The 26,796-nt window shown below is 37.4% G+C and overlaps 1 protein-coding gene across 11 annotated transcripts in view; it reads right to left on the reverse strand.

The window, feature by feature from the left end:
* Positions 1–13,063: 13,063 nt before the first annotated feature.
* The window catches only part of trdn (triadin), a 43,911-nt gene continuing 30,178 nt past the window's right edge, over positions 13,064–26,796 (reverse strand). For 6 of the 11 annotated variants that reach the window (XM_079583482.1, XM_079583480.1, XM_079583488.1 and 3 more), the window contains 20 exons: positions 26,570–26,596; positions 25,226–25,270; positions 25,047–25,088; positions 24,882–24,926; positions 23,358–23,414; positions 23,160–23,213; positions 22,992–23,039; positions 22,741–22,791; positions 22,602–22,649; positions 22,446–22,493; positions 22,236–22,283; positions 22,123–22,158; positions 21,994–22,041; positions 21,723–21,764; positions 19,767–19,805; positions 18,755–18,814; positions 18,105–18,149; positions 16,658–16,687; positions 14,786–14,830; positions 13,064–14,145 (listed from right to left, as the gene is read on the reverse strand). In XM_079583482.1, the coding sequence (XP_079439608.1) occupies positions 13,976–14,145; positions 14,786–14,830; positions 16,658–16,687; positions 18,105–18,149; positions 18,755–18,814; positions 19,767–19,805; positions 21,723–21,764; positions 21,994–22,041; positions 22,123–22,158; positions 22,236–22,283; positions 22,446–22,493; positions 22,602–22,649; positions 22,741–22,791; positions 22,992–23,039; positions 23,160–23,213; positions 23,358–23,414; positions 24,882–24,926; positions 25,047–25,088; positions 25,226–25,270; positions 26,570–26,596 (1,028 nt within the window). In that variant the 3' untranslated portion in view covers positions 13,064–13,975. The remainder of the gene's footprint in view (positions 14,146–14,785; positions 14,831–16,657; positions 16,688–18,104; positions 18,150–18,754; positions 18,815–19,766; positions 19,806–21,722; positions 21,765–21,993; positions 22,042–22,122; positions 22,159–22,235; positions 22,284–22,445; positions 22,494–22,601; positions 22,650–22,740; positions 22,792–22,991; positions 23,040–23,159; positions 23,214–23,357; positions 23,415–24,881; positions 24,927–25,046; positions 25,089–25,225; positions 25,271–26,569; positions 26,597–26,796) is intronic. The other 5 variants (XM_079583479.1, XM_079583481.1, XM_079583483.1 and 2 more) reach the window with 4 other exon arrangements.

The following is a 26,796-nucleotide window of genomic DNA, read 5'->3' on the forward strand; positions in this document are numbered from 1 at the left end:
GTGTCACTGTTTTTGAAAGCCTCCATTTTCACTTTCCACTCTACAACGCAAAAAGTTTTTTTATTTTTAACCTTTGTTCCCTTTCAGTCGCTCATGTTTGAAGTTACGTCGACGTGACGACGTAATTGGGATCACTTAAGGCAGGAGCCCTATTATCTTCGAGTGTCTACAGAACGAGCTAATGAACGCTGACGTGCGTGAATCGCGTCACACGCCCCGCCCCGCAGCGAGGGTATAAACAGGAAGCGGGCGCACGCATTTATTTCGTAACCATTTCCGTGTTAAGTTGTTTTCCAAGGCATCACACCAAGGACCAGATACAGTACAACAAAGTACCGTCTTTTCCCTTTTTTCTAACTTCAGAATTAAGGAATAGTTCACCCCAAAATTTGTATTCTCTGTTTATTTACTCACCCTTGTCATTCCATGTCATTCCAAACCCTTTTGTTGAAAATTTTCCTTTGAAACATGAAAGGAGAGCACCATTTGAAGCAAGATTTGTCATCATACGAGTTTGGAACAACACAAGGGTGAGTAAACTAAGACCAAATTCTAATTTTTGGCTGCATTATCCCTAAGGTATTAATTAAGGCTACGTCTACACTAATCCAGTTACATTTGAAAATGTTTCACTTAAAAACGATCTACATCAACAGTAGCGTTTTAAAGAGTTTTCCAAAAGTCGCTCATCCGCACTGAAAACACTTATGTGCTTGTACACTGTAAACAATTATGTGATCAATAAGTTGACAACATATGTTTTACATTGGTTTAACTCATCAAAATAAGTTAAGAAATTTTCTACTTTTTTTGTACAAAATTCAACAAATTTTTTAATGTCAGTTTAATGTAATTTAAGTTGAAATGACTTAAACATCCGAGTTGATTGTACTTAAAAAATCTAAGGCATCAACTTTTTTTTTTTTTTTTTTACAGTGAACTTAAATTGTAAGACGCTTCAACATGTGCCATGTCAGGCGTTTGTTTACTTTCCACTGATGTATGTACAAATTGACATTAATCTTTAACAATGCCATCAAACTGGAGAGCAGCCAAAACAACCGCAGTACAACATCGTCCATCTTGCTTTGGACTGAATGGGTCACATGACTGTGTCACATGACAAAAAATGTGTCACTGTTTTTGAAAGCCTCCATTTTCACTTTCCACTCTACAACGCAAAAAAGTTTTTTTATTTTTAACCTTTGTTCCCTTTCAGTCGCTCATGTTTGAAGTTACGTCGACGTGACGACGTAATTGGGATCACTTAAGGCAGGAGCCCTATTATCTTCGAGTGTCTACAGAACGAGCTAATGAACGCTGACGTGCGTGAATCGCGTCACACGCCCCGCCCCGCAGCGAGGGTATAAACAGGAAGCGGGCGCACGCACTCATTGTGTTTTACTTTGGAGTCGAGCTTCCTGTTCATCTCTGAACTCTGCTATTGTTCGTTTGAAGACTCACGACTCAAGACAGTGTTGGTGTGACGGCGCGAGCAGCGAGTGGCCGCAAACATTTCTATGTTCAAACAAACTGCTGTTTTCAGAGTAAAAGAGCTTGTGCCGGTTCGGTGGGCATTTCCATCAGTGTACACAGTACACAGCGGCCATTCCCTGGGTGCCTCAGCACTGTGAGAGTTCACAAAAGAGTACTTTCTTTCACAAAAGAGCAACACAAGCGTGACCCTGCGCCCTTTTCAGGATGTCATTCCACTTGTGCGTTTCTTGTGCGTTTTGTTCCCTGGCGCCAGCAGACGGCCCCAAAAGCTGCCTCTAGTGTTTTTTGGGCATTCAGCACACTGAGGCAGCCTTTGTGAATAGCTCATGTTCCCATTGCAGGAATATGACTATGGCAGCGTTAAGATCGAGACCCGCTTACCTCAAGGGAGGTGCAGTCCCCTTGCCTATGCTTGGCCAGGGTGATCTGAGGATTACCATGAGGGCTTCCCTGCCGAGGCAATCTCCGTGGGTCCCTCATGCCTCACAAACACTGCCGCCATTGGAGCCTCATAAAGAGCGTGCTGGTCCTTCTCATGAACGACCAGTTTGGAGCTTCAGTCCTCTGGAAATTAGGATTCGGCTGCGTTACAATCTTCAGGGAGTGTAGCGTTGCCCGAGTCCGATCCAGAATGGGCGGCTATGCTTTCCCGGGCCGCCGAGAAGGTCGGCTTGAGTGGAATCCTCCACCACGTCCCGAACCTTCCCGGTTGGACGATTGGTTCCCTGGTACCATTCTTTCCGGAAGAGCATGAGGAGCTCACTAGGACGTGGACGGCGCAGTATAGTGCCAGAAGCCGTCTTAGTGGCTCCTTCCTCCTCACCACCGTCGATGGCGGAGCAGCTAAGGGGTATGTCCCGACAGTGGAACGTGCCGTTGCGATGCAGCTGTGTCCAACGTCCACTTCCTCTTGGCGAGGTAATCCACAAGCCCGTCCAAGGCATGTAAGTTTTCATCCGGTCTTACGGCGAAGGTTCCAGGAATGGATCCAGGAACACCACCTTTGGCTCAACCTGGCCGATATGAGGGACACCAATAAATATCGTTTCCTAAATGCCCCTCTTTTCCAGGTTGGGTTATTCGGCAATGCGGTCAAGAGCTTTGCCCAGCAGTTCTCGGCCGCCCAGAAGCAGATGGAGGCCATCCGCCACATCCTCCCCCGGCGGACCGCTGCTGCCTCCACCTGTCCGCTGGCTGCAGACCCTCCGTCTGCTCATCGCCGAGGTCGACCTCCTACGAAAGGAAGTCGGCCCTGCCCTCCAGACCGCTGCCAAACCAGGAGGCAAGAGGAGGTGCAAACGACCCTGAGACGGGCGACCCAGAGGTGGATCAGACTGCTCTTCAGGAGATGGTGAAAGCGCCGCTCCTTCCCCCGGTGGAGGGCCGGGCGGAGAATCTTTTGTTTCCTTTTCTTTTTGTTTTCAATACACACAATTTCAATAAAAGAGCAGTTTCTGAGACCTCTGGGTCCCAAGAGGGCGCGCTTGGCGGTCGACGCCGCTATGCTTTGTCACCCTCAAGCCCCTCTTTCATCGCCAGCGAGCAGCAGTGGCTGTGTCCTGGACGTATTGACGCCTCCGCACACACTCTGCCCTTCGATGGAAGCAGGTACCGTGCTCTGCCCGCCCGCCAGGAGTGTCGCTTCTTCTTGGGCGCTGGCACACGGCGCCTCGCTGACAGACATCTATAGAGCTGCAGGCTGGGCGACACCCAACACGTTCACTAGGTTTTATAGCCTACGTGTTTAGCCGGTATCTTCCTGTGTGCTCGCTTCAACCAGCCGGTAACACCAAAGTTCCCGCTCTAGTGTCTGCTTGCTGCACCACTAACACACATGCGGAGCGGAGACGTGCGCTATTTGCTCCAGTCGAGTTCCCCACTTGACAAACCCTCTAGAGTTCCTCCGCACCCCTTCGGCAGTCGTAAGGCAGTCCAATGCGTGCGCCCGTTTCCTGTTTATACCCGCGCTGCAGGGCGGGGTGCGTGATCCGATTCACGCACGCCAACGTTCATTGGCTCGTTCTGTAGACACTCGAAGATGAGAGAGCTTCCTGAAGTGATCCCAATTACGGCGTCACGTCGACGTAACGTCTCCCGTTCCCTCCCTCAGGGTAACCGAGGGACGTTAGTAACCGAGACGTTATTTTCCCTTTTTCAAATTTATCCAGTTTGGACAGCGTTTTCAAAAAACTTTCATAAAAAACGCCATCTCAGTGTGAACAGAAGGCCAAAAAGGATAGAAAATTATGCATTTTCAAATTAAAAGTATTAGTGTGGACAAGGCCTAAATTATTCAGTTTTCAAAAACAAAGATAAACACTAATACAGTGGTTTACACAGAGCCATAAACAAGGTGTTGTACAGAGACACATGCTAATGCATGCTTCCACGTGGTTATCATGGTATGGTCAGTTTATGGTTTAGATTGTGTGAAAATAGTTTACTCTAAATTACTAGCTGTTTAATGGAATGCTGTGTTGTCATTAGTGTTTTTGGCAAAAAGGATTTTACAGCAGTTTAGTTTCAAGCCTAAACCAGTGCATTTGGGCAAAACACAGATCATGTCACCATTTGATTTCAGGAAAGTTTTTTCATTCTTTGTATGTGTAAGGAACAAGGGCAATATTCATTTACAATGTACATTTAAAAAATGAAGTACGTACAAATCTTCCAGATTTTTCTCCATGGAAGCAAATAATTACACACATCCTCACTGATTTTGAGCAAATGATACTTCCCTGATAAAATTTACAATAGCATCAAAACGTATAAATAGCTAAAGAGTCAAATTTAGAAAAGCTGTGGTTATCTTACTCTTTTGTGTGGTATAACGTAAAATTCTGTGGGCACAGCTTCTGTACAGTGGCCCAGTTTTTTTTCCTTCTTATTTCATAATAATCCACAAGTATTCATATGAAGTGTTTATACATTTGAGTAAACCAGCAAAATATGAAAAATATTTATTTATTTTTTTCTTGATATTTTAAGTATGAGGGAAGCTCAAAATGCTATAAGGTATATATATCTTATATTATATCTATTATTTGGCAATATCATTTGGAATGTCATGATGTCATGGATTATGTATACAATCAGCCTATTTAACTACATGTATTCATTATTCATAAACATCTCTAAAATTGTTTATACTAGTTATATTTTAAATCCCGTTAATACATTAATTATGTATGTTTTGGTGTTTATACAAACAAAATAATCTGTTTTCATCTGTAGCTTCGGATACTAAATCTGTTCCACTTACATTTATACTAGACTTTTCCTCTTCACAACAAGCAGGTTAACAGTCCAGATTATGACTTTTTATATTTTGCTGACAACTTGTGTTAAAGAAGACGATCTCTAGTTTGTATTTGCTAAAACTAAAGTCTGCCCACTGTCATGACTATACTGGGTTTCTAACATCTCGAGGAGCAAAAACTCTTTCTAAACACATTGCTGTTTCACCCTGAACAGGAACAGGGAAGACAAAAAGTTGAAAATTGGCTATTTTGAATCTGAATGTATTTCCCAGAGAGTGATGTCCTACTACTTTGGGTTCAGAGAATGCCATTAGGAGTCATTGTTACACTTCCTGAATAATGGGAGGATGTTCAGATATAGTGAGCAGAAATGAATCAAACGATGGTGTAAATTGTTTCAGTATATACTGTATATTTAGTAGAGCTGTGTTAATGCCATGATCAGTATTTTAATACACCTTGAATTTATTTGTATTCCTGTATATGTTTTTTTGGTCATGCTGCATTATGAACAGCCTTGTTTGTATTTTAGGCAATCGGAATGTTGATCAAATTGTCTCCATTTTTGTAGCCTTGCTTTCTATCGATACGTATATATTGCCATTACAACCAAAGCAACCCTGGGTCAAGGAAAACGACAATTATTCCCTGCTTTTCTAAAGACTCCAGGAACAATGCATTCGGTATTTCTTTGATTGTTGGCTTATCTTTTCCATCTCACTTTGATTGTATAATAGGGTGTTAGTGCTGAGAAGCCCATACAGTATAGAAGTATTATCATGCAGAACACTACATGAGGTTTAAAGGAACATGTTGAATGGAAGTAAATATGTGTATATGTCCTTTCAAAATGCTGAGATAAATTATGTAACTGAAACTAAACTGCGAAAGAAAGAAAAAAGCAGCCAATAAATATTGATATACATAGTTTAAACCGTATTGCTTTCTGTCTTTGAACTCAGATTGCTTTTTTTCTGTTCATTGTACTTCGTTTTTAACAGGTCATTTAACGTCAGGCCTATCAAAGATATATCATTGATAATAATAAGACATGTTCTTGAGCACCAAATCAGCATGTTGGAATGATTTCTGAAGGATCTTATATTACATTTTAAAATATATGAATTAGATTTTATTATATTTAAAATTGTAATGATATTTCACAATACGGTTTTGGTGTATGGGGTCAGCTGAGGTGGCTCGGGCATCTGTTCCGGATGCCTCCTGGACGCCTTCCCGGGAAGGCCTGGGAACGCCTCGGAGTCCCCCCGGAAGAGCTAGAGGAAGTGGCTAGGGAGAGGGAAGTCTGGGCATCTCTGCTTAGACTGCTGCCCCCGCGACCCGGCCACTGGATAAGCGGAAGAAGATGGATGGATGGATGGTTTTACTGTATTTTTTATCAGATAAATGCAGCTTTGCTGAGCATATGTATGGAAGCTTGTTTCTGCCACAGAATAAAACATCGGAATAGATAATTGCGACTTTTTATCTCACAATTGTGAGTTTACATCTCAGAATTCTGACTTTATAACACACAATTGCGACTTTATATCACGCAATTCTGACTTTATAACAAGTTCTGAGATAAAAAGTCAGAATTGCGAGATGTAAACTCTCAATTCTCTTTTTTTATTCTGTGACGGAAACAAGCTTCCATACATAAGATAATTCTTACAAATTTCTTCTTTTTTTATTATTATTATTATCTGTGTATAGGCTATAATCTGGTGCAAACTGCAGCCTATCTTAACATAAATATTTGTTTGTCCGTTGTATCATTTACCAGGAGAAAATCTCAGTCACTTAGAAAAGTAATAGCACAACAAGTCACGTGATTTGAGGTATCACAACCACACATAGAGCACATAAACATGGTTTCAGTTCAGTTCGGAAATGCTCTTACAATCCAAAAAGCCTTTTTAGCTTATGCGTGCATGCAGCTATAAGTTTGGATCCGGACCCTGAAGGGACAGTTTGTTTGCTGAGCGTGCACAAATCTGGTGCCAGAATCTTTCTGTTGTCCTGATCTCACTGTGTGCCACCCACTCAGAGCATCTGCTGACTCGGTCTGCTGTGGACACACCCTGAGCCCTCCTGCACAAACGCAGCACAAAACCACTGGCCTCCTGCATTATTTATCGAGGGTGTCATCAGACAACCTCACGCCACCTTAAGTGTGCAATCAGCTCTCCGATGACCATGTGCATAATATACTGCGGCGGAGAGTCTAATTAAAAAGCATTTGTCATATTTAAGACCATGTCGTACGTCTCCTGAACGTAATGGTGCTTACTGTCACTGTCTGCATGCATCGCCTTACTTCCAGCAAGGAGTCGCTCGCTCCTCAGTAAGGATGTGCAGACCTATTTATCTCCAGGGCTTTTATTGTCTACCGAGACCATGGGATGCCAGTGCTAATATAAGATTCACAGTCACTGTGTCTTCTCAAGACAGCAGTTTCCATATTGGAGAGTTTACCCTCGTCTAAACCGGCTTATTTTAAATGGAGATGAAGCACAGATCCTGCCTCGAGGAACCTTTGCTGCTCATGATAGAGGGAGAGTACTTGGTTTTATGGAACAGCAGGGTATTTGTGATTCATGGATGTTCATGCATGCATGATGAATGACAAACTAACTAAACATGCTATGTTTCATTCATGTGTGTTAAAATAATTTAAGCAGAAGCCAATTATATTCATTCAGATTATCATTAGCTTTGGAAGGAACCATTATTATTTTCTAATAATAAGAAATGTTTTAGAGCGCTAAATCAGGACATTAGAATGATTTCTGAAGGATCATTTGACACTGAAGACTGGAGTAGTGATGCTGAAAATGAAAAAAAAATTAAATAAATATCTATATATAGCCTATTATTGGAAGGGAGATGCGTGAATATACATATACTTATTCATATTATGGGTGTACCTCAATAATGCTTTGGTTTTCATATACTACAGAAAAAAGAAGTCCCACCCCTCTCTCTGTATTATTTATATAGAGCTGGTCTGAGAATGGAGCACACTGCAATCATGTAGTTCTCTGACTGACCCAGATATCTTTACTCATCAGCTAATGTGACCTGCTTGAGCCACACTACTTATCCAGACTGAGCCCTAGAATCCAGAACCTTGGCTTAGATCGTGTGTTTTTTATAGCCAGGCAGCCAGCCACAGAGAATTCAGCTTAAAATAGTGGACTCGTTTTATGTTGCTCTCAACAGATGTGGGCTCGAAGAGGGCATACAAGGGAATTACAGCGGAAAAACGAACAATTTATTCACCAGCTTCTCCTGAGCAGATTAGATTCAATTAAACATATGAATGGATTTAGGCCTACCAAGGGTGACAACAGTGTTGTAATATTAGAAGCAGCTCAGAATTGCTGGTATGAAGAGTCTTTCTGTGAATCTCCAAGATGTTTATTTACAGTTGTGTGAAGCTGAAAAGATGACCTAACATATATCTTAAATGCACAATATATAATATTTTTGCATTCAAATATCCCAAAAACACAAGAACAATTTTAGTCTTATTGTTTGAATCTCTTGTTCTCTTGATTGAAAATGTCCCAGGCTTTTTGCCCTGCTTTATAGGCCTACTACAGAAACGTTAATACAAATGTAATACATTTGCCCAATGAACATGATTCTGCCTGAGTTCCGTCAGATTGCTTTCCATCGGCTGTGGAGGTGAAGACGACAACTCCCATGATTCCATGCTCATTCACGGAGTCATCAAGCTACGCATTTGTTATTGTTTTGAATAAGCGACCTCTAGTGGCGAAATTTATATACTGTGCAAAGACGAGCAAAGAGCATAAAAACATTTTAGAAATGCTATATTTGGAATACTAGAATCGCTGAATACTGTGCAGTCTATGTACTGTATGCAGGCTAGTACTTTTTAAAAGGTATTTGGAAACGAATAGCATATGCCTACTACTCTTTACTCATACTACCTACTAGCCTATGTATGCATGCCTGTATGTTATTCTGAATTCAGCCCATGTTGTGGCTATGCTAAGTTAATGCTTGCTAATGTTTTAAAAAAAGTTGTTCATCATATCCTGGTGTGCCCTTGGCTTTCTCGTGTGGATTTGATGCCTTGGTTTTTGTCTTGCAAGGTAAGGGACCTTTTAACATTTTTAAGACCAAAAAGTCAAGCTCATATAGCTAGCTGTGGTTTCACCAGAGAACACAATGTTTGTATCAAAGTTTAGAAGGCCAAGGTCTCTGAACTGTGAACAAAAAGTCTTGGGGCGTTACATAACAAAACCTTGATAGACGGAATTATACAGGCCGCTTTTATTTATAATTGCTTTCACACATTTGGCTTGACACATTCATTTTCCAATTTTTTTTTTAAAATAAATAGCTACAAGAAAAAAGACATTCTGTCACAGACAAGTTTGCACAAAGAAATTGCTTTAATACAGGAATATTGCCCACTCCGAAATAGAATTCAGCAATAATGTGAATGAAAAAAACATTGATTTATTCAAAATTTCCTTTGGTTCTATTGACAGATCTTATTCAACATTCATAAGAACATGACAGTTTGACATATTTAGAACTGAATTAGGTTTCTGCGACGTGATGACAAATGATGGAGCAATCTGACATGCCATAGTAAAACAAACAAATCAAACCACAAAATCCTACTACTTTGTGAAAAAAAGTGATCAATCCTTTTATAAGCTAAAAAACATTTCGCTTATAAGGCTGACAAGTTCCAGGTGCCCAACCTAATGTCACCAGCGCAAGTCTTGTGAAAGAAAGATAATTTAGCAGCCTCCATTGAAATTCAGTGTAACAAGCTAATTTAACACATCAGAAACTGACATGCCGCTAGGGCTAGGGTCTCAGGAGTCATGCAAATACCAAACACATTCAAAAACTTTAAAAACAACTTCTGTCACCTCTTAAAAATAAAATGTTTAGCCCCACACTTGGATTTTATACATCTATGGAGCTCAAAGCCTTCTGAGAATAAACAATTGAGGTTCCACCTCGTAAACATTACAGCTTCACTGTAAACTGTCTCTCATTTAAGCTTAGACAGTGATTTTTCTCAATGTCAGACAAAAAATGGTGTCCCATTTTATACATATTTTTCAGGGTCATCAATATTTGCATTGTCTATATATAATATATATATATATATATATATATATATATATATATATATATATATTTGGAATATCAACAGTTGACGTCCTCTCTGCAGGAAGCTGCATGCTGTAACTTCAAAGTGAGATTACTTCTGCGCCCTACTTCTATGTTCAAAGTCGGTGAGTTACAGCTAACTGTCGTACTATGTCCTGATTAAAGAGAAACAGCCTTCAGCTGCGATCACTACATACAGTACTAACATTATGCAGTCTTTCTATGACCATATGCAGCCCATATGCACAGCGGCACTCAAAAATCAGCCAGCTGTTCACTCTTGTTCTTGTCATTTTGATTTTTTCCACTGCTGTTGATTATGAGAAGACATTCAAGGACATACAGTATTTTAGGTCGTGCTGATCATTAAATTACTGAAAATAAACGTCACACGCCAGTGTGTTCTTGAATAAGACAAACTATTTCTGGTTGAACTTGTCAAACCCGTGTAACAGAGCTCCAGCTAGTAAGAGCTGTGTGACTAAACCTCACTCCCCTGGGCTCAAGGAGAGAAATACACTCCTTTTGTGGTCCACAAACCCAACAGTTGGTTTAAATGTTTTTAATTAAAATTTTAAACCCAATGGTTGGGTTTGTCCCTATTTGACCCAAACATGGGTTGAAACAACCCAGCCTTGTTTAGAGTGTAGCGACTGACACTAGAAGCTACGGTCTTTAGCATCCTTGTTATTGCACTCGCCGGTTCGAATCCTGTTCTGAGCGATGCGAGTAGAACTGGAGGGGTTACGTTGGTGCCGTGACCCAGATGGAAGTGAGGTTTAGGGTGGTGAGTGTAATGGAGGCAGGCTAGTAAGATATGGGCGAGTAAACCTCACTCCCCTGGCCTCAAAAGGCTATGGGCTTTAGTGTCCTTGTTAGTGCGCCCACCTCCCATGCCAGAGACGCCACTTCAAATCCAGCTTGGAGCGGTGCGAGTTGAACCGTAAGGGTTACGTTGGTGCCGTGACTAATAGGGAAGTGAGGTTTAGGGAGGTGTGTTTTTTAACGGAGGCAGACTAAACCTCACTCCCCTGGCCTCAAGAGGCGCACTAGAGGCTGCGGTCTTTAGTGTCCTTGTTAGCGCGCCCGCCCCCCCATGCCGGAAACGTTGGTTTGAATCCCGCTCGGAGCGAAATGTTACAAGAACAAGATGCCTCTGAGAATGGACAGTGACTTCAGATCAACATCTTGAAAATCACTGTTGGTCAAAGTAAAGTCAAATAACATATTATTGTACTTTACAGTTAATCCACACACTGTTTGATGACTACCTAGGGAAGGGGTCTTCAACAGGCGTGTATACTCTGCAAAAAAAACCTGTTTTTGTCTTGTTTTTCAGCACAAAAATCAAAACATTCTTAACTCAAAATATATATTTATTTGAGAAACAAAAGGACTCAAGATATTTTATTTTCTGAACAGTTGATCATAATGAAGTGAGTTTGTTTAAAAAAGAAAATTTGGTCAAAAAAAAAAACTTAATTCAAAGTGAAAACAAGATTATTTTTCTGACCCCATTGGCAGATTTTTTGTTTCTTGGTTTAAGCATGAATTCACTTTATTTGCCATTCTTCTTTTTTTTTTTTTTTAGAAAACAAGACTTAATATCAAGTCATTTAGCTTCTTATGTAAATACAAGTTGATTTAACAACGTCCTATTTGTACTGGAAAAAACAACACAAAAACACTAAGTTAGAAAGTCATTTTTTTCTGGTAAGCAAAACTAAGCTAAATATTTAATTGTCCAACCCAGATTAAAAATATTAAAATAACATACAATAATCCCAATCATGATTAAAAATAATTCAGTAACACTTCACAATAAGGTATCATATGTTAACCCCTTAAGCGGCACCCCCCCTTTTTTTAATCGGCATGAAAATGCACATTCCGAACTTAAATGGTTGCAATTCAAGAATGCTTTGGGATATAGATGTAAGATGTAAGACAATTTGTGTTTCAAATTTTAGGTTGATATCTCAAAAAATAAGCTTTCAGTAAGATTTAGTTTGGGCGCAGTACCAAACTTTTTCACTAGTTGACATTACTGCCCATATATAAGGGCGCTATAACGTTGTTTGAGTGATCTGAACCATTATTTTTTACAATTTTCATACAATTTATGAAGTAGACATCCTATTCAGAAGTAGTATTAAAAGTTTGGCAGATTTTGAAATAAATTCAACCTCCAAGAAACACAAAAAGAACACGTATGTGCATTATAGCTCGCTACCACATCACAAATGGTGAATCTATTTTTTATATGTATATATATATATTCAAAACATTTTCAGACCTTTTTTTCTAAAATAATTGAATGGATGCTATCTTTTGAACACTTGGCATGAAAAAAATAAAAAATAAAGGTCTGAACACACCTTAGGAGTATGAAAATATTCTTGTTGCAAATTGATAAATTACAGCTCCTCTGTAATACGGCTCCTCTCCTCTGTACTCTGTAAAATCTGTCACCAAATATGTAAACTAGAGATTGTAAGCTTTCAAATGATATATCGTTTGTCAAGAATAGTTTAGGTTTAGTATAGGATATTACTGTTTTAAATATGTAATGGCCAATTTAAGGGGTTAACATAATTGTATTAACTAACATGAGCAAGCAATATATTCTTACAGCATGTATTAACCTTTTGTTAATTGTTAGTTAATACAAAATATTCATGTTAATTTTAGTTCACAGTGAATTAAATAAATGTAAACATTTTCCTCCACTTTAAAAAGTATTAGTAATTCTAGAAATTAACATTAAGATTTATAAATGCTGTAGAAGTATTGTTCATTGTTAGTTTGTGTTAACTAATAATTTTAACAAATGAAACCTTATTGTAAAGTGTTACCACCAATAATTATTACTAATATTATATTATTAATAATAATTACTTAATGGCTCATCCATGTAGCAACAAAACAAAGAATGTAAATGGCATGATATTTTAGGCCAAGCTTAAAATACAATTGATTTTATACATTGTGTATCAACAAAAGGGTCACTCAGTTTGAAAAACATTAAAGACCACTGATCAATGTGGGAAAATAAGAGAAAACGTTTGCAGGGTGGACAAATACTGTAAAACACTGGATTTTCGGTATACTTTACACAACTATAGCACAATTGCTTTGGGTTTTTCCATAAAAAGTTTTATTATACATATTCATACACTATTGAATTTACTACCATAAAACTAATAACCCCAATAGGGGGTTTCAATTAACTAAAGAGATACTAAAAGTTTCAGTCAAGTAAAATGAAAGCCTTTCATTATTTAGAGGCTTTTCTGTGCCTTAATTTCTTAATGTCTCTTTCAATTCTATAAGGATGTAAGCTCTTTTCATTGGTTAAGATAGAAATCGGATTCGGTCCAAATGGTGTCCTTCTTTTTTTCTAATGGCCATGCATACAAATGCAGAAAGATCCCAGACCCTGGTAGAACCCAGACATACTACGCATAATCTTATTACCAGTGAGCCAAAGGAAATGGCCTGCGCCAAAAGATAAGGCCCTAAGTGAATGTGTGCTGCAGTATTCCTTTCCGTAATGAGATCATATACTCTGACATAAAAAAATAAATATCTGAATATTTAGAGGCACACGTCAATTATTTAACCACTTCTAAATTTGTTTAGCTGCTGAGTAGTCTTATGTACAATGTGAAAAAAAAACTCCAGCAGAATCTTGCAACAAAATGTAAACAGATGTTTTAAGATCTCAAATAAATAAATAAATAAATAAATGTATCTACCCAGTAACATTTCTTTGACAGGCGCATACATTAAATATATTTTAAAACGTACATTATAATTTATTTATATTTCTTTGAAGTAGTTGCATATTCATTTTTGTCAAAATTGTGAAACTGTGATTAGATTCAAAAGCCACTTATTGAGGAATGGAGAGAGTCCATTGGAAAACCAGTGACCTCCATTTGTTGTTTAGTCTCTGCGATGGTTTAAGTGAATAGCTCTTGAGAGCTCAGCAGCACTGTGATTTTACAGCGGTTCATAAGCAGTTTGCACCTGCCAGATCCGGACTGTTACTGTCCAGCTGCACGAGCTTTCTGCTGCAGTAAAGCGGCCCTCTGCTCCATCATGGCTCTCATCATGCTGGGGTTAATAGCCGGACTCATAGCAGGGGACATGGGCCGCAGTGGATATTGGCTGGATTTCGTGCTCATTAAAACACACTGGAAGTATGGTATCTTGCCTGTAACACAAAGAACAAGTGATTTTCAGTTCTGATGTCAGGTGCACACACACACACACACACACACAGACACACACACACACACACACACACACACACACACACACAGTTCAAATATGTGCAAGTACAACGTTACATCTTCAACAGTGTAATTAGATTACTGTAGTAACTGATCAAAGTATTTAAACGGAGAAGGTTACATTAAAAAACATACATAACATTAGACGTAAAATTTTGATGCTAAGTCCACTATTGTATGGAATTGTTCTATAGTCTATAGTATTCAATGCAATTACATCAGAAGTAATGGTAATTACATTACTGAACAATTTAGAGTATTCCCTACTTGACTTTTTTAACGGATAAGTAATTCAATTACAGTAATGCATGTTGGGTTTAATGCATTACATCCACTCTGATAAACAGAATATAAAGCAATAACTGAAGGTATTCAGTTATTATAAAGCATCTCTATTCAGTTGAAGTTGTGCTTGATGTTTGTCCGGCAAAAGGTTACATGCTATGTTAAATTCCATACTGCAATGTAACATATTATTGTACTGTTTCTAAAACTCTGTGGGAGATTTTGCTGGAAAAACTACTATGATGCAATGTATGGTGTGGAATTAGATTAATTTACCTGGCTTTTTGTCCTCCGTGACATTTTCCTCCACTTTCAGCTCTTCTAATTAGTTGTTAGAGAGAAATTGAAGAAAAATGTACTCATTTCAACATATAACATGAAGTGCTGCTTTAGCAAATCTTTAAATGACATGGCAAATACTTTCAGTTAAGGATAGAATATCTGTTAATGTGGCATTTAGTTTTCAGGGTTGTTATAAGGTGACATGACAAAGCTTTGTTCTCAGAGGAATACTTTTTACAAGCGGTAGACCACGATATCTGCGAACACCCACTGAGGCAGAGTTGAAGACTTGAATTCGAAAGTAATGGCGACCTTCAAAAGTGACTTTAAATGGATGAAAACCAGGCTTGCGAATAAAAAAAAAGTCACTTGAGACCTTGGTGGGATTATATATCCTCAAAAATCCTGAGATTTCCCAAGGAGAAACACATTTTTACATTAAAGAGAATTCCTTGGTGAACTATAACAGTAAGAAATGTCCATCTGAAGAGTTGCAAGTAAGTGGTGCTGAAATAACACAGTGGGTATTCACAAACCGTGGGGATTCAAATTCAGTAATATTATTGGTTTGATTGGATGAGAACAAAACTTGAACTAAATTGACAACAGGGCTGCATTATAGCTGATTCTCTATTTTTCAAAATGTGTTTCAAAAACAAACTAAATCAACACTAAATTGACCTCAGCTGAAAAATGACACTATTGTCTATTTTAGAGTTGTTTTACAGCTGAATTGAATTCGGTTTGCATCACTAATTGTTATTTCTCGATTTATCACTGCTTGCATTGTATAAAGCACTAAATAAAGGTGACTTGACTTTATTTGCCACTTCATGTTGCATTAAATAAATAAAGAATCGGTAATAGAAAAATTCAATAAAATCCGTCATCATTTCCTCACCCTAAAGTTGTTTCAAACCTGTATGAATTTCTTTCTTCTGCTGAACACAAAGGAAGATATTTTGAAGAATTTCGATGGACCCCATTGACTTCTATAGTAATTATTTCCCTTCAATGCGGTACATGCACTGTTTGGTTACTGTTAAAATTCTTCAAAATATCTTCCTTTGTGTTCAGCAGAAGAACGAAATTCAAACAGGTTTGAAACAACTTGAGTGCGAAGAAATGATGACAGAATTTTAAATGTTAAGTGAACTATTCCTTTAAGGATGCTATTAACTAACTATTTTTACAGAAAAATAAGAAAAATATACTGATTAAATGAAAAAAATTTGCAGTGAATAGTGCCTTGTTAAATTGGACGGCAAGTGGTTTGTGAATAAGACCCAGGGTTTTCACTGAAATAATGTGGCACAACGGTTATTAAATCTGACCTTGAGTCTCTACGAGCAAGTCAAGCGATTTGTGTTAGGCAGGAGTTACAGTGAAAGAGTGACATTAGGAGTTCACACAGGGCCAACCAGCCAGCAGCATTAGTGTATTAATAGCTAAATGTGATTTGTAATTTCACTGATGCTGTTTAAAAATAGTTTAATCCCTTCGGTTTAAGTGGGATAACCTAGAATAGTAACAATGTGTACTGTGGCTCAGTTTTTGAAACTGTGATGTTAATACATCCGGTGAATAAGGAATTGTACCTCAATGTCGCCTGGAAGTTTTTGAAGTTCTCCCAAGTTCTACAATATGCAGGTACGCATGATCACTATGGATGCTGAACAATGCATTTCTAAATGTGGTCTGCAGATGTTTCAAACTGCTTACACAAATGCATGCATTTGATTATTGCTTTTGACATCTGGAATGATTAGGTACAGCACTATACGAAGCACACAGGCTAAATTTAATCTCAAGCGTCACGCAATACTTCTCCACACCTCATGGACGCCAGAAAACATCGGAACTTACTTGCTGGTGCTGGTGCCTCAGCTGGTTTGTCTGAAGACAGAAATTTGAGGACAGAATTATGGTTAGCAAAGATTAACCTGAAAATGATGGCAACGCATGGGCTCTGTTCCAAAAAAATAGAGAGATGTCTCACTGCCTTAAGTGACTGATTTTGAACTCCACACCGCATAAAAAACACTCCACATGGAACTGACTTACAAACCCCTCACAACAATGTTTTCCGTTAACACATTGCTAAGCTAACAATGCAATACTTTTAACCCTTAAACGCATACTTCGGGTCTTAAGTGACCCAGGACGTCATTCACTACCCTCCTCCTCATTAGTTTTTTTTAAATTAGACATTAACCTTCTTAGTATTCCTCAATTAATTTATTATAAACAATGTAACAAGAAAAAAATTATAAAAGAATGCCTGTTTTCCCATTAATATTTTGTACAAATCGTATAGGGTCGCTAACGACCCGAGGTGTGTAACAGTGTAAGTATTTTTTTCTGCACAACAATTGAATATTTGATAAGTGCAATGTCTGATACACAATGATGAAGTGACGTTTCACTCATAGTTACCGCATTCAGAAAACAAAAGAATAGGAAGTATCATCAGCAAAACTCAGCGTTTTACTGCATACTAGCAAGTACTGAACACAATTAAATATTAGCATCACTGTCACTTGATGGTGGATTTGGTGAAGAAGCTGTCAGCGTTATATTCAATATTGATTTTGAAAATGTTGAACATTATAATTTCGAGAATATGTTTGAGATCGCATCGCAAAGATGAGCCAGATGCTGAATGTACTGGGAAATGAGCTCTGATGAGGACGGCGATGATGGTATAAAACTTAACAAAAGGTATGCTTTATTTTATTCTTCTGTAATTGTTACTCTAATATCAGGAGACTTGTGTATTATCGCGACAGGTAGAGATCCATCCGTGTTAGATATAGATCCGGGTCGCTAAAGACCCGAATACGTAATAATGATTGACGAAACATTCAGGCATTTAAGGGTTAAAAGGACACAAATATATAACACAAAAATATTGTATCAAATATTTTTAGCACTTCTCAGTACTGAATTAAATACATTTATAATCCACATTTCCACTGGGCTTCTCATAATGGATTATGGAATTGCTTTCTCTATTTCACTGCTGGGATAGTTTGTGTAAAATGAACTCTCGTTTTCTGTAAATATTTACTCACCCTTATGTTGTTGAATTAAGGAATAACATAATAGAATATAATAAAAATCTCATAGAAATCGTTATTTTAAGTCAGATCTTACAAATTACATGGCTGATCCAGTTTCCAATTCTTGAGTTAAACTCAGATGACATGACACGAGGGTGTATAAATAATGACAGAATTAAAATTTCTGGTTGACTTGTCCCTTTTAAATGTACATAGTCAGCATAATAGTTTTTGAAACAGAGCCTTCATACCTTGGGTTTCTTCAGATGTTTTCTTCTCGGCTGGAACAGGTTTTTCTGGAGGTGAAGAAGAATAATGCTCATTACATTATCTAATTTCTTTCAATATCATGTGTTTTTTCATGTACACATTTACAATGTAACACCTTCATAATTGCACTTCAAGTGTGCATAAGTCTTAATCAGTTATTTCTATTCTTAATGTGTCAGGAAAACGTGCTCAGTTAAGTGATTATGTAGTCATGGAGCAGAACGTGAAAGGTACACTTCCTGTCATAAAAATAGAAAAATTATATTATATTACTTGACATATCCAATTTTCTTATGCCAACTGGAGTCTAAGTTTTTTGTTTTCTTGATCCATCTTACAATCATCTATGCAGTAAGTTCTCTGTGCTTTTACAAAAGCAAATAAAACATGTACTGATGTTCACAACGCTGCGCATCCATTGGGAAATTGATATAAAAACAATTCCTCAATATTTTGTCATGCATGCCTTTTTCATCCTGATAGCAGACAAGAATAGAACTCTAAACCTTCTATGGATCCAGTTTTAGGTTTATTAGCCTTGGAAATATTTTTTGGGCTTATTAAAAAATACAGAGACATCTTTTTGGGCTTTTTTTATGATGCAATGTTAAAAATAGTCATTAAAACTTACCCACAACAACTTCTTTAATGGCTTGTTTGGCTTTTGGTGTTGATGTGGCCTTCTTCTTGACTAATGATCAAACATAATCAAACAAATTACATTGATGCTATACAATACTTGCAATGTTATGCACACTTATCATTGAAAGTTGTCATTTTGGCACCATTTAAACCTTTATTTAAATGGGTTGATTTTGTTTTGTTTTTGCAGTAAAAGCTATTTTAAAGTATTTTATCACTTTTACTTTCAGTCAGGGCTCTTGTCGATTACAGTAAACACGATTTGCCAGCTCTTGCAGTATTTCATGTATTAGTCCTTGCACAACATCAATGTACTAAAGAAGTTAAAAGCACATAAACATTGTATACTGGTTTCCTGTCAAGAAGTCGATAAGCTTTGCACGTAATAATTCTAAAGAGCCCATTAGCAATCTAAAATGTAGTGACCTATCTCTCAGGATGAACAAAATCATTCACTAAATGTAGATGTTCTTTACAGGATTATTGATTGAAATATCCACTCAAACAAACTTGTCTTCAACACATTCAGAGCAAGACAGCAATGCTTAGTATTACTAGTTTGATTATAAATAATTAAGTTTTTAATAAACACATTTTATTAAAAAAGAAAAACAGGTAGGGTATTCTAAATATCCCAACAATATATTTTTAATTACATGTTTACATTTTCTGAATAAAATGCAGTGTCTTGCTGCTTTTGAGTTTTGAGTGTTTTTAAGCACAAGGCAATTGCTTATTCTCCCACATGGTTACTAAGACAATTTCAATGATAATGTGCGTGTCCCTCCTTCAAGAATGATTTTTTCACTCATTTTAACATTCATGCAAAAATCATAAGGCTGATCTTTTCAACAAGTCAATAAATGTAAGCAGCACTAACAATGTTGAATGAGTTTAATAGTGTAATATGCAGTATTAGAGGGTTAAATATGAGCTTAAGTAAAACTTTTCTTAAAAAGTTAAGCAAGCATCACCTATTACTTTACAATAAAATAACTTACCCTCTGCAGTGGGCTTCACTTGCTTAACGGCTTTCTCTTCTTCCCATGTAGAGACACAAAAAAGTATAGATTTATAGTATGTATTATGAAATAAAAGTAGTATTTATCAATATCCATATACGTCACATCCTACACTGCAAACACTTATTTTCTTTTATTTTCCAGTACAAATATCTAACTATTCTTAAAGTGGTGTCAAAATGCCATTTTCACAAGATGTAAAAGAATACATCTTGTGAAAATGGCATTTTGACACCACTTTAAGAATAGAAAATGCCATTTTCACAAGATGTAAAATAAATCTCTGATGTCCCCAGTGTGTGTGTGTGAAGTTTTAGCACAAAATACCCCACAGATATTTTGATAAAGCATGTTAAAGTTGTCACTTTTTGAGGGTTTGCAAAAAACGCACCGTTTTGTGCCTGGCCCTTTAAATGCAAATGAGCTGCTGCAGAGGGCTTGGTTTCAAGAGGTAGTGGTTCAGCGAAAAGAGGAGGCGTGTTTCGGCGCAAATGTTCCCTGGTGCTATTTTGCAGTTCCAGAAAACCATTCCGCCACTGACCAGGAAAAACCTAGTCTAAAGTCAGTGGCACGTTACGCGTTATTCAGATGCTATTTTAAGGGCGCATGCTTGGCCATAATGTAGCACGTGCACAATGCGCATACACTTTGATTCTCTCATCTACACTGATGCAGCAGTTTTCATTTTTGCAAATCATACATTATTACAAGGAAAAATAGTAACACACGATTTAAAGCATTGTTGTGTCCATGAAGATGTGAAAAAATAAATCTAGCTTACACATTTACCCAAATTATTATACGCCTGTTTAACCGAAGCTAATTTGGGTGGGTTTCTCCCATCCCCAATGTCACTTCTCTGTCTTTTACGGCCCAGACGAGAACGTCGGTCTTCTTGGCTGTGAACCACTCCTGGCGTGCGCTGGCAAATCCGCCGTTATAATAGCAATCCACCATTGAACAAGCGCACCTGCTCTTAAAGGGAATGTGAGATGACGCTCTGATTGGTTTATTTCACGTTACCCCCAAACCACATGAATAATGAAGCTACTTCAGACCAACCCATTTTAGAATTGCGTCGGGCGCAAGAGTCATTTATCCCGCCGGTATAATACAGTAGCAAAAGAGATCCACCCAAGTTACTTGTGTTTCGCGTTTGATACTTGCGTTTTAGATCGTTAAAATATGGCCCACTAAGTCCTGTTTTCTTAAAAATCTATGAAAATTAAGCAAGTAAAAAAAAAAAAAAAAAAAAAGAGAGAGAGAGAGAAATATATGCAAATGGAGACAGAAAATAAACTTAATTCATAGGCAAAACAATATTACATTTTCATACCCAATTGGTATTTTATTTTTTTTCTTCTTCTTGTTTTAAGATATTTGTACTGGAAAACGAATCAAAAATACTTTTTTTTTTTTGACTGCAGGAATTTTGTGGTATCAGATAAAACGAAATGGCATGTGGAAATGCCACAACAAATCTCTTTCCATGTGCCCAAATCTAGTAGTAGAGTTGGAGAGCAATTGAAATCCAAAAGTAGAGGAGTAATGCAGAATTCAACTATTCACTCTCAGCAAAACTCTGAGGTTCTGTCTTCATGTCCAACACTTTAAAAAAAAAGCTGAGCAGACCATTTTATGACATTGCCACGGGGGAGCTAACAGACACCTGCCTATAGAAGCGAGACAAATATCATCCAGTCTGAAATATTTATAACTGTTACCAATTTATAAACACCACGTTTTTGACACAGTTAAACCTCTTTATGTGAGTATTAAAGGAGCTAATACAAGATAATAACACAAGGATTAAGACTTATTCCTTCTTTCATAACATTATGAAAGCTTTTGAGTATGACAAATTCCACGTTTAAGCTATTAATATGAATATAGGTTACTGTATGTATAATCAGATGTGTTAGTATGTGATGTTACCTTTGGTTGTTGTTACTTTTGCCTTCTTTGTTACTGCTGGCTCTATAAGAACAGGATGAATAAACATTTAGGATTCATGATTCCTGTATGCCAACCAGATTGGTGGTCATTGTTTTCAAGATAGCCTGACAAAATTTATACTCCATTTAATGAAGCTTCTGTATTGCACAGGTAAATGCAGGATTTTTTTAATGAACTGCATTTACATGTATGATCATATAAATGTAATTTTACATTATATACAATAAAGTTGAAATACAATAAAATCTACCTTTCTTAGTAGAGGTAGGTTTTGCCTTTTCTTTTGTGATCACTCGCTCTGTAAAAGAGGAAATTATAAGTTATTGCTCATTAATATAGAACTACTGCTACTGTAAGTCAGTTCCTGAACCATAATTACCTGTCCTTTTAGGCTTCTCCGTCACAACTGTTGGCCCTAAGTCATAAAAATGTATTTATTTAGTAAATAGATCTAAACTGGAAGTTTAGCCATCATTTTTCTATTGTCCTTACTTTTCTTTGCCACTGAAGGTTTTACGTTGTCTTTAGTAACTGTGGGCTCTTGAACACATGTACAAAAACAAATCTAAATGCACAGATTTTGATGGATGGATAGATATAGATAGATAGATGTTATAATAATTACAAACATTAAGTATCTTCTCCAAAATTATTAATGGTATTTTAACTAAGATACTGCATTCATTTCAAACTAGTTCTCACCCTTCTTCGCAGGAGTTGCTTTGGCTTTTTCTTTTGGTGCAGCTGGTTCTGAAATTGGAGGTCAGAGGTTATTACTTGCTTCAGGTCTTGTCAATGTAACTGGAAAAAAATACTACATCTTTACCACAGGCACTAAATCAAGAAAAATTACTATACCTTTCTTTTGAGTGTCTTTTTTTGGTTTTGCCTTAGTAGCTTCCGGTTCTAAAGCAAAGGAAACATTAAGTCAGATTTAAAAAAAATTGACAAATGGCAAATGTAGAATTAAAATTCAGAAATATTATGAGATCGACACCTTTCAGTACAGTAGGAGCTTGATGAGTCGTTAAAATAGGAACTTCTGATTCTGAAAAATACAGTGAAAAATGTCATGTTATAAAAAAGCTTGTAATGCAGCGATGTCTAAGCATACTGAACTATCAAACATATTGAAACTGACAGATGTTTCTTATTTTTAAGCTTTGACAGGCACATAATTAAGTTAGTAAAAACAGATGTTAACTATCTTGATTAATGTATTTGAAAGGAATTAACAGTTTTGAGTACCTGGAAAAGCCGATGGTGGTAATGGGCTACTTGTAACTATATGATGCACTGTAAGATAAAGGATAAAGAGAATTTTCAGGGTATTAAAGGATGCATACATTATGTATAAAGGTATTTTATGTTAAAGTACATTAAGTTACAGTAATCATAGGTGACTGCAATACTCACCGTACCAGCCAGGGGGTGCTGGGCAGTACACGGGTGTTGGTCGGCACATAGGAACTGTTTTAAGGGGTTGTGAAAAGAAAGATTCAGAGTTACAATAGACTGACTGTATATTGCGTGTTATTGCTGCTGTCTTTTTGCATTACGTGAATGTAACGCATTGTAATATTAAAAAGTCACAAGGCTACGAGTTGCACTCACGCTCCTGTATCGGAGCTGGAGCAGCTGACACTTCCACGTCCTTTGAGGCTCTAGATCCTGTTATTAGGAGAAGGGAAAGCACTGCTGTCATCTTTAGATCAAACGGAATTTGAACATTTGCCACCAACTTAAAAGAGATCACCCAAAAATTCTCATGGTTGATCAAAACTTGTGTGATTTTCTTTCTTCTGTAGAACACAAAAGGAGATGTTAAGCAGGATATTCATGCTGCTCTTTTCCATACAAAATGAAAATGAATGGTGACCTGGTAGGTTTGCACCAGCCATTCGTAAGTTGTTACTTAAATTGTAACGTAAAGTCCACACCAGAGGCTTAGTAACTAGCTACTTCGTAACTAACTCAGTACTTCATTCGACTGCACTAACGTAGCTAGTAGGTCGTAAACTCTCCGTAACGTAAAGGTGTTGGAATAACCGTAACGTTCATGTTCCCGTAAGAAGAACTGGAAATTACAACTTGTGAACTCGGAATTTTCAACGAGTCAACTAATCAACACCAAAATGAATCTGCAGGCCGGTCAGGTGGTTCAGCGGTCATGTGGTACAAGTCGTTTGCTCGCAGAAAATTCCCAGTTTAGGACGTGAACACTTTTTACAAGTGACTGAAACTCTAGCATCAATCACTAATGCATCTTTTGAGGCCTGGGGATGGGGAAGGAGGTTTACTCACCGAGCTCTTACTGGCCTACGTCCGTTATTCACCCCTATAAACCTCACTCCCATCTGGGTCATGGCACCAAATGTTACCAGTCCTACTCAACCCGCTCTGGGGTGTGTTTCCCGAAAACATCATTAGTCATCTTACATCGCAAGTTCCATTGTTATCAGCATATTTCAGCGAGTCTGTGTTTCCTGAAACCATAGTTCTAACATAGTTCTAGATTGCAAAAACGAGCCTATGATTGAATCTGGAAATAAAGCAAAATAACGGAGGAAAATTTGAAATATTTCTCAGATGCCATGTCCGTAATTTATAGCAAAACATCTAGCATTAATTCAATCTCAAACAGATTCATTAAAAGTAGTTATTACTCCACCACATGCGTGACATCATTAACCAAAGTGGTTGAACGACCAATTTGCGACAATACAGTTTTATGAAACAGTCGTAGTTGATTTCTTCAACAATGCATCGTGCTATGGTAGTAAAGCAGCGAGTTACGTTGTTGTACGTGAAACGCACCCCTGAACCGGTTTTGAACCGTGTTCTCCAGCGAGGGAGGTGGACAAGCTAACAAGGACACTCAAGACCGCAGCTGCTAGCAACAGTCACCAGCTCTCCTCTTGAGGCCAGGGGAGTGAGGTTTACATGCACAGCTCTTACTGGCCTACGTTCTTATCTATGGAAAAGAGCACGTGAACATTCAGAAAAATATTTTGTGTTCCACGGAAGAAAGAATGTCACACAGGTTTGGTGCAACATAAGGGTGATATAATGACAGACTTTTTATTTAATGGGTGAACAATCGCTTTAAATAAGTATGATCAGTTCATGTGAGCTTACTTCTCTTTTTGAGTATGCTGGCAGCCACTGCCTTTGCTTTTGGAGCTGTGGACCAGAGAGCAAATATTATCTCAAGGCTTAAAAATTCACGGCTATTATAACAAAATATTTGAAATGAATCTTTCAGTGCATGATGATAAAAAAAGCAGGAACACATTGTACTACCTTTCTTTGCTTTCTCTAGTCTTGTTCTTGGAGCCTCTCTTTCTGGTGAGAAAATGTTAGAGAGGAGGTGAAAGAAAAAAGCCTTTAGTGCAATATTCTTATGAACAAACTCCACGTCTATATTGAATATAAGTGTGTTTTTAATTATTTTGATCTGAGTGAGAGCTCTTATACTGCACCTTTTCTCTGTTTAAGCAGGGGCTCCTTTCTCTTGGTCTCAACTTCTGGTAAGGAGAGGAAAAAAACATTAAACAACAAAAAATTTGCTTCCTGATCAAAACATATTCAGTATATCTCCAAACATTGCATCAAAAGCATTGATTTTATGAATGAATACATTTTCTGACGTGAAAAATTGGGATTTTTAAAAAATGTCCCATAATGCTGTTGGTTCTGCTTTTTAATATTTTATTGCCTTATTGATTAGCCTATTTTATCCATTTTGCTAACATAACAGAACAAATTAATCTTTTCAAGCATACAGTAGGCTACATGTGATTTATCAATATATTAGTCTAACTACTTTAAGTTAATAGTTTTGCACATGCTTGTTGAATTGTGCTGCTAAAGCAAGCAGTTTACTGTAGAAATCGACAGTTGCCTGCTTGAGCTTAACCAGCTTTAATCAAACAAAACAATGCATCACATAGGCCAACTCTTGCATTCAAGGCAGACTCTTTTAGCTGTGACATAAAAACAGTCAGACATGAATCAAACCAGACGGATTTGTTTAGAGAGAGGGAGAGAGTTTAAAACTGTGTGCAGCAACAGGTCACTTGATGTCTAAATCAATCACACTGTCCTAAAGAGTGTTCTTGTAAAAAAGCATTTGCCGGATTGATCAGTAGCCATGATTAATATTGCAATATATTATTATCACACTAGAGCTGAAATACTCTGTCAAGAATCCTTGAGTATACAAGTGTTGGGGTTTTGATAAAAAAAAATAAAAAAAAAATAAAAAAAATAGATTAACAGATGTGCACCAGGGGGCACTATTGTGTTTGTCAAAATTTTTGGAAGTGAGAAAAAAAATACAGCTATTGAAGGTAATACTGATATAAGATCCTCAGTGATGTCCTCTAAAACAGATTGCTATATTATTATAGGTCATCGAGGAGATCATGGGTTAGATTTTTCATTAATTTACTATGCTTTGAAAGTCGAACTAAGCTAGATGAGCAAAAATAGACAATCTAACAGATCATACTGTATCTACAATACACGTTACATATTCATTTATGTTCATAGAACTGTTGTATAAAAGTCTGTGGCCTCATACTTATAAACTTAATAATGTCTACATTTCTACTGGAAAAGCTACTCAGTTCTACTTAAACTGCATACTGGTTTATTCAATATACTATCAAGTACTATACACTATCAAGGTGAATCATAATTATGAATAGGCCTACTTGAAGACATACATTAAAAGTATATTGTTAGCTTCTTGTAGTGGTCAGTAAATGTATTACACGCAGTTATAATAGCTGCATTTCAAGTCTTTTCTGTAATAAAAGTACCTCTTTTCTTCACTTTATCAGGTTCAGCTGGAGGAAAAACGGATAAAAAGGACAACGAGTTAATGCAGAGATATAATTCATCCCACTAGATGGCGACTCTGAGTGGACACATTTGTCTGCTTACAGTACATAACATAATATAAGAGAAATGTGTTCCACATACAATATTAAAGCCCAAAGTTTTGGTATAGAAAATTCAGACATGGTTAAGGGGATGGACAAAATGC

The sequence above is a fragment of the Phoxinus phoxinus genome (genome assembly GCF_949152265.1).
Source record: "Phoxinus phoxinus genome assembly, chromosome: 16".
NCBI classification, from domain to species: domain Eukaryota; kingdom Metazoa; phylum Chordata; class Actinopteri; order Cypriniformes; family Leuciscidae; genus Phoxinus; species Phoxinus phoxinus.